At 32.8% G+C, this 14,924-nt stretch overlaps 3 protein-coding genes across 3 annotated transcripts in view; 1 reads left to right on the top strand and 2 right to left on the bottom strand.

Moving 5' to 3' along the window:
• Window positions 1-13: 13 nt before the first annotated feature.
• On the bottom strand, window positions 14-766 carry LOC108734459 (iron-sulfur cluster assembly scaffold protein IscU). The gene is made up of 2 exons (XM_018466039.2): window positions 657-766; window positions 14-597 (listed from the first exon to the last, which is right to left on the bottom strand). Exon 2 carries the CDS (start codon window positions 577-579, stop codon window positions 121-123), a length of 459 nt encoding a protein of 152 aa, XP_018321541.1. The 5' UTR covers window positions 580-597; window positions 657-766; the 3' UTR covers window positions 14-120.
• Window positions 767-1,556: 790 nt separating this feature from the next.
• On the top strand, window positions 1,557-2,672 carry LOC108734421. Its single transcript, XM_018465982.2, has 2 exons — window positions 1,557-2,295; window positions 2,429-2,672. The coding sequence occupies exons 1-2, from the start codon at window positions 1,859-1,861 to the stop codon at window positions 2,574-2,576; spliced, it is 585 nt and encodes a 194-aa protein (XP_018321484.1). The 5' UTR covers window positions 1,557-1,858; the 3' UTR covers window positions 2,577-2,672.
• A 90-nt stretch (window positions 2,673-2,762) lies between these two features.
• LOC108734409 (WD repeat-containing protein on Y chromosome-like) overlaps window positions 2,763-14,924 on the bottom strand; it is a 15,394-nt gene continuing 3,232 nt past the window's right edge. Inside the window, exons 3-10 of the mRNA XM_018465967.1 lie at window positions 14,052-14,378; window positions 11,249-11,395; window positions 10,994-11,182; window positions 8,507-8,695; window positions 4,474-4,709; window positions 3,827-4,021; window positions 3,478-3,604; window positions 2,763-3,314 (exon numbers count right to left, since the gene is read on the bottom strand). Coding sequence (XP_018321469.1) covers window positions 3,075-3,314; window positions 3,478-3,604; window positions 3,827-4,021; window positions 4,474-4,709; window positions 8,507-8,695; window positions 10,994-11,182; window positions 11,249-11,395; window positions 14,052-14,378 — 1,650 coding nt within the window. The 3' untranslated portion in view covers window positions 2,763-3,074. The remainder of the gene's footprint in view (window positions 3,315-3,477; window positions 3,605-3,826; window positions 4,022-4,473; window positions 4,710-8,506; window positions 8,696-10,993; window positions 11,183-11,248; window positions 11,396-14,051; window positions 14,379-14,924) is intronic.

Genomic DNA, 14,924 nt, shown 5'->3' with positions numbered 1-14,924 from the left:
GAAATAATTTAACTAATGTATATCTGCTATATTTATTATACTGATACAACTATTTTTTAATATCAATAAATATATACATAATTCTAACGCAATTCTAAATGTAGACTTTATTGTTACTTATTATTCATTTTTTGTTCTGCTCTTCTGTTTAATGCGATAATCTGATAGTGCAGCTTTGATTGCGTCCTCTGCTAACATCGAGCAATGTAGTTTTACTGGTGGTAGTGATAGTTCTTTAGCAATGTCAGTATTTTTAATAGAAAGGGCTTCATCAACAGTTTTACCTTTAACCCATTCTGTTGCCAATGAGCTGCTGGCAATGGCAGAACCACAACCAAATGTTTTAAATTTGGCATCTACTATTTTGCCATTTTCATCAACTTTAATTTGAAGTTTCATGACATCCCCACATGCAGGTGCACCTACCAAGCCAGTACCAACATTTTCATCGGATTTATCTAAAGAACCGACATTTCTGGGATTTTCATAATGATCGATAACTTTGGGATGGTAAAAAGCCGCCGGAAGTTTCAAACGTTGCACAATATTCATAAACTTTGAAGGAGAGCTTAATGCCATGTTTTTAAAAACTAATTTCTAAAAAATATGAAATAAATGAACAAATATAATATATTTAATGACGCATAATTATTTACCTTAACCGAAAATTTACGTATATAGCTTTCAAATGTAGTTTTCAAAGTAGTCAACACAACATCACTGACCACCACAAGGACATAAATACAGTATGTATCAAATGTTTTTTAAACTTATGCCAACCAGTGGCGTAACTAGTGTTAGTACCGCCCCATTTCAATTTTTGTGCCAAAAAATATTAAAGTGGTTAAAATTAAACGCAATCCTGCCCGGGACGGACTGCATTTGCTAAAATAAGTATAAAAAATCGATAATTTTTACTACATTTCAGTTTTTCTTGATTATCTATGTCAATAACTTTCGCTTGTATCAGTTATCGAGCAGTAACCTAGCCTAGTGCAGCTGCTTGTACAGTCGGCTATCATAGATGGTGAATTAGGGTAAAATTAAGTTTGCGTTCGCATAAAACTTAGGGTATATATTTATAAATCTTTCTCGTGGGTTTTCATTTATTTTGTCATATCTATCTATTGTCATTGTTATAGTTACGTTAATAAATAGAAACGATGTTAATTTGAGATTTTGAAATATAGATATCGCTGTATTGTCAAAATTAGTTTTTGGAACGAAGTTGCTTATTTAGCTACCTATGTTTATTTAAACTTCGTTTCTAACGGGTGTTTGACGATATTCACATAGCTTTCTTTTTTTGTGGTTCTACATATTTACTTTGAATATTGTCATTACAATTAATAATAAACTTATTATTGTTTTTTATTTAAAAATGATTTCCACTTTTGAAAAAAAATATTTAAAAATGGCATATAGCATACAGAGCTTTTAGCAATAATATTATTATCTATGGTAAGTGATATGCTGGCGTTGACATGATGTGAACTAAAGAACTAACAGATCTTTTCTATGTAACAGGCGCTAACAGACATGTACATCTAGATCATATCTAGATCTAGACGACGTATATGATCAGAGAGAGACGATATATACAAAATTCTAGGTTAAGCTGTTGATTAATCTATGGCTGTTGATAAAAAACTATTAAAATTAAAAATGTGGTATAATTGTTAACATAGGTAGATACATCAATTTTTTCTAATGTAGTTTTATTATTGTTTGCCCCAGGAAAGATGTATTTTATAACGAAAAAGAATATTAACAGTGAAGTGTTATTTACTTCAAGTATACTCATTTTTGAACGGTTATTCGATGTGGAATAATCAGAACGTTACGTTGAAAATAAACAATGATGCGGTTGTGTTTTGTTATTTGTTCATTAATTTTATTACAGTGTGTTTGTGCACAATTTATTAAAATTCAACCTCCCCAAGAAAACGTAAATAAGAAGTCGAATAATAACGCTAGAACTATTCCTTTAGAAGAAAAGCACATTATTCTTTTGAAGGATGACACTGAATTGGAAAAACATACAGCAACACAAGTTAAAAGCGATCCACACAAAGTAAATGCAGCTGTGAATAATACTGCAGAACCTGCACATCAACAAAAAAAACAAAGTGATGTGCAACCGCAAAATGATACAGATGAAAGTAGTATACCTAATGTAGGGGTATCACACTTCCAAAAAGATAGTATGCAATACGGACCTCTTTTGAGAGGATTTTATGTTTTTGTTAGTTTAAGTGCCCTAGTCCTCATTTACTTTGTTTTTCGCTCATACAGGTATGTACATGTGATATCCCTTTTTTTTTTTTTAAGAAAATCCTGTTTGTAAAGTTCTATTAAAACAAGGTATATTTTAAAAACAATGTATTGTTAGGTTTGAATTATTTTATTTTATTGCCATTGTTTGTAGGATTAGACGAAATAGACAATCATCTGTAAAAGTAAAAAAATATGGAGTTGTAACTAGGCGGAATGACATTGAAATGCGACGTTTAGAACTTGAAGAAGAGGATGATGAAAATCTCTTTGACATAGAACAACACAGAACAAATAAGTAACAAAAAATTGCCTTTTGTAACATATTTATATTGTTATTATATTCATATAATGTTAACAAATATTTCTTGTTAATAAAAGTACTTAAGTTTTTAAAATTTTTATTTTCAATCATTTTCATATTTGTATATTTTATCAAAAAGAAATAACATATCATAATTATGTATTTAAATTAATCATTATGCAGATTGTTCAAAAATCATTTATCAATCAGATTGCATCTCTAATACAAAAATTGAAAAATGTGATAACCAGAGTGACCCCTACTTGCGTTAGTACCGCGCTATTGATCGGGTGTGTTAATGTTCTAATTACAATTGTATAAAGCTGTGTTGGTACCAGAAGATAACGAAGGACTTTTATTTTGTATTTGGATTCTCTATCGAATGTTGCATAGTTGTGTGGTGTTTTCTGGACACAGACATTTACAGAAGTAAATTCTTACATAAGATATAAGACAATAATATTGAAAAATAGTTGTGTTGTGCGGTGTATTATATTCATAAAAATTCAATGAGCGAATTTGTGCTACTTCTTGAACAGGATCTGGTATCTGAATCTTCATAAAGAATTTTGTCACGGCGGGATGCATTCTCTAGCATCGTTGAGATTTTTTCAAGTGTATTTCGAACATATTCGTTTTCAGACTTCAGTAACTGAGGTGTGATTCTAATATCTCGCAAGTCTTGTAATTTTAAATTTAAAAATACTGCAGATCTAATTTCATCTGGTACATTTGACTGAAAAAAAATTTAAATAAGTTTAATATCAAAGAACAGGCAGTAGTATATCGCCATCTAATGAAAAAAAATTCACGTTATTTACAATATTAAATGGGTTTTGCAGAGTTGTCAAAAAGTATACTTTTTAAGCAATTTTAATATATGTTTCAACTTTAATTACCACTAATTCGTCGTTGTCTAGTTGAGATAATCGCCAATTAATGTCACTTGGTCTATCCAAAGTGAAAGCAGAATGATCGAACACTTTTTCAACGTCGTAAACTTGTTCCTTGTCTGTTTCATTTGAGCTGGATAACAATGGAATTGGTATAACTTAATAAAACTTGCCTTTAATTACAGTTTTAAAGGTGGACAAGCAAATCATCCCTATGCTGTGGTGTATGAACCTATTATTTGCTCACACTTTGTATAGGCAAATTCGTATTAATAAAGATAGAAACTTAAATGCTTAAAGTCAAGTAGTAAAACTAGTCTATGTTCTTTTTTGTCTAATTTACATAGGTACTTACGTCAGTTGATGTAGTGGTGTAGTAATATTTGTACATATTTTCCAGTCCAAAGGAATAAGAACGCTGTTGTGTAAAGGGGGTGGATGTAAAACTGGTAAATTAAAATCGTCTTTTTCAGGATATTTTAGATGTATATTTGCCACATAATTTGAATTGATGACATAAATGTGAGACGGATTCCAAGTAATCGAATTTCTGTAAAAAAATGCAAAATGTCTTACCATAAACAGTCACTATTATTAACATTAAAAAAAAATGAGAAACATTTTAAATACATACATAGTCTATGACAAGGGTTATTTAGGTACATTTTAGGGCACTCGTAGTAGTTTAGGCGAAAGAGGAGTCTTTTAAGTCTTAATGGTAATGTTAAAAATGGCAATATTTACATTGCATTACTAACATTATTAATTTTTAATAGATTAGCAGGTGAATTTAGAGTTTTTTTTAAATCAGTAAAGATTAGATACGTATGTTACTTTTAAGGATAACCTAATTTTTGAAAAGAGTGTATTTTAAAAGTGTTGTGTCTGATACTTTCGTATCATACAGGAAATGGTTTGGATATTGAATAACTTATAAGGTGTGATGGTCTCCATTCGTGCCTTTTTAAAAAAAAAACTGTATATCGCAACTGTACAACTTACCTCCAATTTTCGAATGTGTTTACACCTTTTAAATTTTTAGTTCCTAAATACATATTGGGAACCCATGCGGAGTCCGTAAATTGATCTCTCAAGTGCCCGGTCCTGCCTTTTTCATAAAAGAATATCAAATTGTTATCAAAATATTTTACAGTATCACCCCATCTCTTATTTTTTGGGAACTTTATTCGCAGTGTTTGTACGCTACATTCCATATCAGTATCCCATAATTCCAACTTCTTAATCATTAAAGAAAAATGATATTAAAGTTGGCATTGTTAAGAAAGTAGTTTGTTAAAAAACAAAAAGACATATTATTTTCGCCAAACTTTACCTCTAGTTTTGTTATAAATTCCCAATTGTTGTTTGTAACTAATTAAACCTAAGTACGTAAAAAGAGGAAATGGAAATACAAAATAGATAATAGCAAAATAAAGTTGCTATTTTTTCATAATTGCTATAATAAGCGTTAGCGTAATAATAAGTAGGTAATAGGTACTGCCAACTTATTTTCCTGATAGTAATATTATTGTAAAAAAATATTTTGTTTTAAAGGTTATAAAGCCTAAACATACATAATGTGACATTTCGTCTTCGCCGGGTACGACAGTACTTGTATTCTTGTTTTTTTCGGTTCGTCGCGAATAAAATGATGTGTTCTAATAAATACATATGTATCAGTGTTATGCGTTTGGATTCAAAAAAATGGGCCGGGTTATTTCTTAACGAGGAAAAGTTCGAAAGCAAAGACATTAAGGCTACAAAAGCTTCGGAATTAGGTACGTTTCAGTAGATAGGTAGATATATGTAGTTTTGTTGCTAAATGACATAGTTAAAACTGGATGCCTACGATATAGTCCGGCTCGCACTAAGGGAAGAAAATAGGGCATTCCCCTTCGGCTCGGGCGCTCTGGTGGCAAGCTCCTGGGAGGGGGTATCCTACTTCTCTGGCCCGTATAGGTATAATTTTTTACCACACCCCTATCGGAAATACGATGAATTTCCAGATTGTAGGGACGAAAAAGCAATATATATAGCTTCTTAGCTTTCGTCTGGTGTGGCAATTTCCACGCGGAGGAAAAATCGTGCTTTTGAGGCAGGTGTATGGTCAAAAATCGTACAAGGGCCTTGTAAAGAACGTACGGCATCCAATTAATCACGTTTAATTCTCTAATTAAGCAAAGTTATTACTTCGATCAGTACAGAATTACCTGCGAATAATTAGGGTCCTTCTATACATAAAGTATATGGAGTGAAAATGGCCGATCTTGACAGTTGATTTTTAACTGTTAATAATATCATAGTATCATAGGTAATACCTAAAAAAAATTGAATTCTGACTTTGATAAAAGCTTAGAATCTACCGCAAATACACGTGACAGTACCTGTGTTTTAGAAATAAATAATATTTTAAGAAAAATGCTTTTTAATGTTTCTTCCAGCTATTGGTATAATGAATACAGATAACGTTAAAGTATTTAGAAAACTCGTAAAATCAAACTAAACTATAAAGTTTTTGGTTGAACGGTTTTTTCTAAATTTTCCTTATATAGTTATGGTATATGCATAGTTACTATTAACAATCTTGTCAAATGATTTTTTTTTGTTTTTGTTATAGCCATATGTTCGATTATAAAATAAATGTTTAATTTTCTCAATTATTGTTTTATGTAAAAGGATTCTGCCCGTTAACTCTTAAATAAATTCCTGTGGCAATGAGGCACCGACATGATCGTGCATATATTCATTTTTACATAATTTTTAATTCAAAACATCAATAGTGGATTTTAGATCATATTAAAAATAAATAGTTTATTTATTATAGTTTAAAATTTTAGCATTGCATTCAATTTCGTGTCATAACTACATTTTAAATTTGCCGCGTCACCTTGGAGTGAAAATGGCGGGTTTGCGGTACTCATAGACGATGGCGGTACTCTGTATATCTAGGGACCCTAGCGAATAATTTTATATTTTATCTACGTCTCTCTGGTGGTGAAAAAAATTCCTTGATAGTATTTAATGATCGTTGTGTCATCCGCGTAACTCCTACCATAACCTTTAGGCTCCGGGCCTATTAGGACCTCGTTTGGCCACTGGATTACGGATGCTGTTTTCGGTAAAATGTTATAGTAGATAAATAGTATTTTTATTTCGGAAGATTCGTGCAATGTAACGTGTAACGAGTGCTTTTTAATTAATTGCATTTAGTAATTTATTTAATACAATAGACTAAAAATATTCGCAGTGAGTGTAGTAAACAGAATTTTGTGTATCAATTTTACCACGTGTGAAAGAACTGAGAACGGAGAATCGTTTAAAGATATTTGGTTTCAAATTGGAAACGAATTGAGTCAAGACGGTAAGTACATACTTATAACAGGTACAAAACAAATGTAAAGAACCAATGGTTAAATACGGACATAACACGGATGTTTGTAAATTGGTCATGATAGGTTTGATTTATACAGTACAGTCGAATTGAAAATCAGGCATAGGGATGTTCTATTATATGCAATCGTCAAAGGGCGACATCATCTATTGAAAAATACGACGTAATACCTATATGGAGAAGCAGGTGATATTTTCAGATATTAGACGTGGTTGAAAAAACATTCTACACGTTCACCAAAATATGCATTTTTGCTGTTGCGCCATGAAAAAAGTGCCAATGAAGTAATATGTAACTTGTTCGGCAAACATTTTGCCTTATTTGTATAAGCCCGGTTTGGATCCAGTATATCCAGGATCCGGTGGGGTATCGGATTATGACGCAGGGTACCCGCAGTGTTGGGGAATTCTCAGAGAAAAAAAGAAAAATCCAACACCAGAAATAATAACTTAATAAGTATGGGCAACAAAGAACCTGCCTAATGAAAATTGGTAATTAAAATTGTATTGGGATAGGTCGTTTGTCCTAACTTATGTATATTATTTATTGACTAATATGCCAAATTTTTTATCATTTCGATATAGTTCTTGTGTTTACTTTCTCGTTAATAAGAGTACATCAGTATGGCCGAATTGTTACAATTTCTGTCGCTTGTTGGTATGTCAGGGTTTAATTAACGATAAGTTATTATACTTTTAGTGTATAAATATCAAAGGCTCGTTTTAATCCCCTTGTTTGGTTGATTTCGCCAACGACTTTTTGAAAGGGACTTAAACGTGGTTTGGGACGTTAGTGAGGGTGGTATTTAATCGAAAGCTCGCCAGAACGAACACATGAACCATTAATCGTAGTTTTATCGGGTACTCGGTTATCTGGTATCCGGAAAAATCATTATCTGGTGCATATCTAGTACCTAATAAGTAACACAAGCAACAAAAAACATCATACCTTTCCTTTAGTGAGAAGCAAGATAAGACCAAGACTAAGACTGTCCCAGTCTAGGTCCCAGTCTTGGTATTGGTCTTAGTTTTGCTTATTCGGTCTTGGTCTTGCGTGTTAAGTCTTCGTCTTGCTCATATAATCTGATACTTACGTTTTTTTAAACACAAGCACAATTTTTTCTATTTATTGACGCAATAATTGTCTTAAATGCTGAAATTTTCAGTCATACATGTGAACTTCAAAAGCAAATAGTGTTGATAGTTGTGAAAGTTATGAAAATTCGAGAACTGGTTCCTCAAACGCATAAATTGACCCTTTACCTAACAAAATAGTACAAGGTTCTTGAAAGAAGTAAAAAATATAGAATAAAATTAGTTTGTTTCTATGTTTCAACCATGTGTTATTCACACATAGGAACAAACAATGATAATGTTTCTTTTTTTTATATTTAGTGTTAAAATCTACTAAATCAAACTCTGAAAATTTCAAATACTGAAACTGCTTTGTTCCTAGAAATGAATATATTAAAGTTACGGAATCTGAGCTTGGATAAGATTATAGGGCTGTACAGAAAATTGAAAATAATAAACTTATACAATTTTACTCCAGGCTCTGATCCCATAACTGAAATTCTATTGAGGGAAAAAATAATAATAATGAAAGCAGCGTAAAGTATGGTTGTGTAAAACAAGGAATACTTACCCCTTTCTGAGTGTAAGTTAGAAGCATGTTGAAATTGTTTAAAAGTACTAAATCCAATATTGCACCATTGAAGCTGAATACTGACGTAGGTCTTTTAGTATTAAAAATATCCCAGACGGCGACAATTCCGTCTGTGCTTCCTGTTATCAAAATTCTTTTTGTTCTGTGTAAGATGAAACAGTTTACACCCTAAAAGTTATCCACACATTAAAAAAGAAAAAAGCATAGCAAATATCAATTATTTTGATTTGTGAAGTATCGTAGGCATTCTAAGATCACTTTAGATGTTGTAATACTATTAAATATTTTGCAAATTTTTAAGTTTTGTTAAATGTAAAATAAAGTTTTAAGTGGTGTATCATTAAAAAAAAAGAATGATATAAATAAACGATAAAATAATAGGTTGACCCCGCTCCGGGAAATTTATGCATTGTGGAGATGAAGCATGTACGTTGGGTTGCATATTTTAGCATTGTTTGCGGTCAAGGTGATTGTCAAGTAACCCACTTCTTCTATTAAAAGAGCCTTAAAACGACTCCCAAAAATGGGACCGTTTTATTGTGAATTATTTTTTATCAAAGACACAATAAATTTTCGTAATAAATAAACAAAACTAAAGATTGTATATTTAATAAATAAAAGTAAAGATTGTCTATTTAAATCGAGCTTTTTCAAGAGGAAGTACTTGTGTTTTCTTTTAAATGGTAATGATTTTCCTAAAAGCACTATCTAAATACAAAAAGATCAACTATAAATCTTGTTCTATAAATAATATGAGTAATAAGAAAAAATGATGTCTATCGAATAGACGTTTCTCGAAATGGAGTGACTCCTATCATGTTTATTATTTTTAAACTTATATCGAAATAAATGGGAGAACATTACCTAGCAAAAACAGTTAAAAAACAGAACTTCATCTACCAAAAAATTTTGATAAAATATCTAATTTTATTTAAGAAAAACACAAATAGTGATAAGAATTTAATTTTGTCGGATTATATTCCAATTGTTATCTGAATAGAGTTTATAGTTTCATTAATAATTAAGCATTAATGGCACAAATTTTTACGAACTTCTGTCTTAAACTATAGGACACCCTCCCCATCCCGGTGTATCCAGAGGCGGACTGAATGTCGAGAGCGCCCTAGGCTAGCACCTCATAAACGCCCTTTTGGTGACCATATATTTTGCAAATTTTGTTTAAATGCTTCCGCGCCCCTTCCTAACCTTGCGCCCTAGGCATGTGCCTAGTTTGCCTTACGGATAATCCGCCAGTGGATGTGTCTGTCTCAGTTTTGGTGTTGGTCCTGATTTTGCGTATTCAGTCTTGGTCTAGGTCTTACTGATTTAGTCTCGGTCTTGGTCTTTCCGACTGGAAGTTAGTTCAGAGAACCCGGATTATGATCAGATGTGGATCAGATTTACCGTAATACGGGCATCTAATCAGTTTCTGATCAGAGTACAGTACTCTATCCGTTGATCCACCGATCGGATCAGTTTCTGATCAGAGTGCAGTATTCCATTCCTTGATCTGGTCATCCGATCAGAAATTGATCAGCGCACAGTACTCTATCTGTTGATCCAACCATCTGATCAGAAATTGATCAGCGCACAGTACTCTATCTGTTGATCCAACCATCTGATCAGAAATTGATCATAGTAGAGTATCCTATCCCTTAATCAGTCATCTGACCAATTTCTTATCACAATCTAATGCTACAAATTCTATTACGGTTTCGGTACAATCTTTAAATCAAGATTGTATCGAAGTTCTGAACTGGATCATAATACAGAACTTTATTTTTTACCTCATTTATTCTGTATGCAATATTGTTCGTCAAACAAACGGATCAGTCATGTTTCTTAGAAACAGATCCGACATGGATTTTTCAAATGGATCCTATTTTGGTCATACCCGGATCAGAAAGCCTGATTTATTTCTGATCAATCTTCAGGCAATTCTGATCCGCATCGGATCCAATCCACTAATTAATTTCCAGTCGGGTTGGTCTTGCGTGTAAAGTCTTTGTCTTGCTCACTTAATCCAATACTTGTTTTTTTTAATAGTTCTTCTACTGGCACAATAAAGTCTTAAATGTTGAAATTTTTAGAGAGCAAGAGTTATGAAAATTGAAGAAGTTACCCCTCCTTCAACGCAAATTGACCTTTCAGCGAACAAAATAGTACACGGTACTTGAAAGTGTAAAATATCGGAAACAAATAAGTTTGTCTCTATATTTCAACCATGTGCTATCTAGACATAGGAACAATGAAGCAAACTGAAAATTTCAAATATTAAAAACGTTTTGTTCCAAGAAAAAAATATGTCTGTATTAAAGTTGCTCCAAATAGTTTAACTCGTAAATTTATTTTGCATTTTCGAAAGACCAAGATTGTAAAACCAAGACCAATTTTGCTCATCACTAAAGACGAAATACAAGTATGTGCGTAAAAAATGCCTTCTTCACTATTGTATGTTATACGTACTTTTTTCATTTTGAAAATATATGGTTTCCATTTGGAAGATACGTGCTGCATAATAACAGATTTCTTCGGATCTCGGCTGCAACTGGCAACTGACAAATTTTCATCACAGTAAAAAATCCGTCTCACTTCTGCATCATGACTTTCCACTAGTTTGGAGACCAGGACATATTCTTTTTGTTCTTGAATCGCCTTAAATATTTGACAGACAATACAAGAGGGGTTGTACGAATTTTTACAGATTAATAGAATCTTTACCTGCCAGAAAAACACGTTAGGTTTATCTGTGTGTTTTTTCCTCAATAAGCCTTTTGATACATTAATAAATTTCAGCAAGTAGATTTGGCCGTATTCGTCTCCCATCAATAAAGTACTGTACTCAGAATTGTAGGAATAATGCAAGCACTATAAAAAGAGTTCTCGTTTTTAAAAATCAGTACTAATTAAAATTAGTTTTATGCTAGTGAATGACGTGTTTTGTATACCGTACATGTTCAACTACGCATGATTTATTTGCATCGTCATTCTGCGTATCTTCAAAGGGGAAATAATTAGGAAATCACTGCGGTCAGGTTGTCTGTCGGAGAGTAACCCATTAAATTGTGTTTTGTTATAAATATAAAGAGTGCCATATTTTTAAATAAAACATATTTTTGACAAATACATATGTAGTTCTACCTATAGGTACTGAGCTGATTTTTATCCCACACAAAGATTAACAAAAGCAACATAATTTTGAATTTTTTGTAACTAATCCTTTAGCTATAGCAGTATTAGCATCTAACAAGGAGATAACTTTAAATAAAATGGATGCGGTACTGACAAAACAGTACTGTATGGAAATAAATAAAAGTAAAACTAAAATACTGGTGCAAGGGAAGAAAAAGTAGGGAAAGTGCGAATATAAAGATAGGAGACGAAAAATTAGAAGAATTGGCTGATTTTAGATATCTAGGAAGTCAGATAAGTCAGGACGGAAGGAGTAGTAGGGATATAAAGCAAAAGATAGCGCAGGGTCGTGTCGCCTTTATTAAAAAGAAGTCACTTCTATGCTCGCGAACGGTTAATTTAGAAATTCGAGAAAGGCTGTTAAAGATGTACGTATGTTTGAAGCGCGGCGTTGTACGGGTGCGAAACATGGACAGTGGGCGCGGCGAAAAGGCAAACGTTAGAAGCGTTCGAAATGTGGTGTTGTGCGAATGATGAAGATAACGTGGATAGAAAAGGTTAGAAATGAAGAGGTATTAGAAAGAATAGGAGAACAGAGGACTCTATGGAAGTCAATAAGAAATAGGCGAGGTAAGTTGGTAGGACACCTTCTCAGGTATGGAGATCTAGTCAGAGACATATTAGAGGCAGAAACAGGAGTTAGGAGGGGTAGAGGGGTAGACGTAGACCTAGATTAGATTGCTGTTCGCAAATTGTTAAGGATATTGGTTGTTTTAGTTTTAGGGAAATGCGAAGTTTAGGTCAAGATAGGAAAGAGTGGAGGTAGGTGTCCAACCAGTCTTAGGACTGACGACCTTATGATTATGATGAATCCTTTAGGAAGATTTGCCATATGAGTTAGAAAAATTAAAAATTGGGGGAAGTACTACATGCAACCTCTGTTTCCTTTAAAATCATTAAAAATTTTGATATAAATTCGAGAAAAAGGTTAATTAATAAGTGGTTTGGGTAAATGTAAACCCTTCACCATATAAAGTCATTTATCTATTTTTAAATTTTAATATTATATTTGCTTCTATTATTTATTCTTCTTAGACTTACCTATAAATTATATTGCATCAATAGTTTGCCATGTTTGCAACAATGCTATGCAATGCAATTTTGAAAGAAAACAATGAACGCTAAAAAATCCAAGAGAAAAGTGGAAATTTCTAAAAACGCATTCAGAAAACATATATCAAATAAATACACAACTTCCTTTACAGTATAATGAAAATAGTGCAACAACGGCTAATGTTTTTAAGAGGTAAACATATAGAATTCAATGAAGGAATGGAGCCCAAGGCTTCTTCTATGTTGTTAATATAAAAATTTGAAAAAAGCGTGTATGTCTGGAACATGGCTCTATACGGGTAAGGAATGTGGACGATTGGCTCGACGTAAAAAGAAAAGTCTGAAGCGTTCGAATGGGATAGAGAAGATTAGAAATGAGGATACATTAGAAAGAGTAGGAGAACAGAGGACGCAATGGAAGTGAATAAGTAATAGGCGAGATAGGTTGGTAGAATACCTTTTCAGAGATGAAAGGTTAAGGAGTTAAGAGGAGTAGAGGTGGATCTAGATTAGATTACTCTTCACAAATCGTCAAGGATGTGGTATGTTTTGGCTTTAGGAAAATGCGAAGATTAGTTCAGGATATGAAAGAGTGGAGGTGCGTGTACAACCAATCAGGACTGATGACCCTTTGACAGGGATGGCAAACCTTTACGTATCGACGTGTCATTTTTATAAAGAAAAGTTTAATTAGGTCATAGACGTGCCATCAAATAATTTTGTCTCTTTAGATGACAAATAACGTATGTTAGAGTTGTAAGATGCTACTTTTACCAGAATGCATGCTAAACTGGAGTCATCTGTCAAACGGTTTCTGAAAATTCCTTGATTAATGAATCAATTACAGAAACAAATTCTTCAGTAACATGTATTTCTAAATTTTTGTTCAAATTTGGAAAATACCTGTAGTTTCTTGTGATGATGTCGTTCCTGAAAACTGGCAGTTTAGCCTCAAAAGCGCGAATGACATCCATCATGATGATAATTGTTTTATTTATGCCTTGAAGATTCACATTTAAATTATTTGACGTGACGTGCCCAAAACATTGTGTCGCGCGCCACTAATGGCACGCGTGCCATTGGTTCGCCATCCCTGCCCTATGATGATTATAATGATGAATATATGTCTATGGGCACTCTAGATATTGGCGAATGAATTTTTGAAATCGGAAAAATAGTTTCGGAGATTAATTATCTCCTTAATTCAAACTTACAAGCATTACCTCTTTATAATATTAGTGTAGATTAGTATATATATTTATAGTGGATATAAATTTACCTGGATAACATTTGGAATGTTAGTAATCATCCAAATTAAATAATGTTTTAGTCTCGCTGCGTCGTATAATGTTATGGTTCTGGTAGAATTCGCCAGAGCAAGTATCGAAACGTTAGAAAGATAAATGCAGTCAGTTACCCAGCGGTTTCGCCTAATTTTTTCTTCTGTAACTTTTACTTTTAAATCATCCCTAGTAAACGTTATTCGATAGGAGCTTAGAAAGCTCAGGTTAACATCGTAAACACCTACACCACCAAATTTAGAAACTATACAGTAACAGAAGTAGTCTTCTGATTGGATCGGTACAATTTTTTGAATTGGCTCTTCCTGAAAAAAATAGTTAACGCTAAAAAAATAACCTAGACACGAATACCTGGACAGTCCAAGGTGTTTCTTAAGGATGTTTGGGAGGTACAATCGGAGACAGTAGTACATAAAATCCCAAAAACGGTCGCGCAGGTACTTGCCCATCTATTTGGGTAAGTCACTTGGAACCGATACACAAATAAGCTTTCAGTAGGCGTAAATTATAGTATTAATACAGATAGGACAATAGCGTACTAGAAAATAATGTAAAAACATCACTTATCTGAAAGAAAAAATTAACCTATTGCTTTCGTTTTATAGTTAGTTTTCACATTCACTGTCATCATGGGAATATCTATCACTGTCACCAACATTAATAATTAGTTCTTCTGTTTGTCTGTCTATTAGTTACTCACTGATCCCTATTTTTAAATATTTAATCTAAGCCCCTGATAGGAATACTGAAGAATGAGGGCTGCAATCTTTATACCTAAAACTGCCTACTTTTGCCACCGCGCATCCACGCCATTTTAAAATTTCCGCCAGCTTCCAGCGTCAGGCCTGTAT

The sequence above is a fragment of the Agrilus planipennis genome, unplaced genomic scaffold, assembly GCF_000699045.2.
Source record: "Agrilus planipennis isolate EAB-ADULT unplaced genomic scaffold, Apla_2.0 scaffold96, whole genome shotgun sequence".
NCBI classification, from domain to species: domain Eukaryota; kingdom Metazoa; phylum Arthropoda; class Insecta; order Coleoptera; family Buprestidae; genus Agrilus; species Agrilus planipennis.
Note: the sequence above shows the minus strand (reverse complement) of the source record. Positions and strands in the feature narration are given on the sequence as shown.

What these genes read in the sequence shown, in the direction of transcription:
- LOC108734459 (XM_018466039.2), bottom strand. Translation starts at nt 579, where the DNA reads ATGGCATTAAGCTCTCCTTCAAAGTTTATGAATATTGTGCAACGTTTG.
- LOC108734421 (XM_018465982.2), top strand. Translation starts at nt 1,859, where the DNA reads ATGATGCGGTTGTGTTTTGTTATTTGTTCATTAATTTTATTACAGTGT. An exon ending in TTTGTTTTTCGCTCATACAG is followed by an intron (nt 2,296 to 2,428) that starts GTATGTACATGT and finishes CATTGTTTGTAG; the next exon opens with GATTAGACGAAATAGACAAT.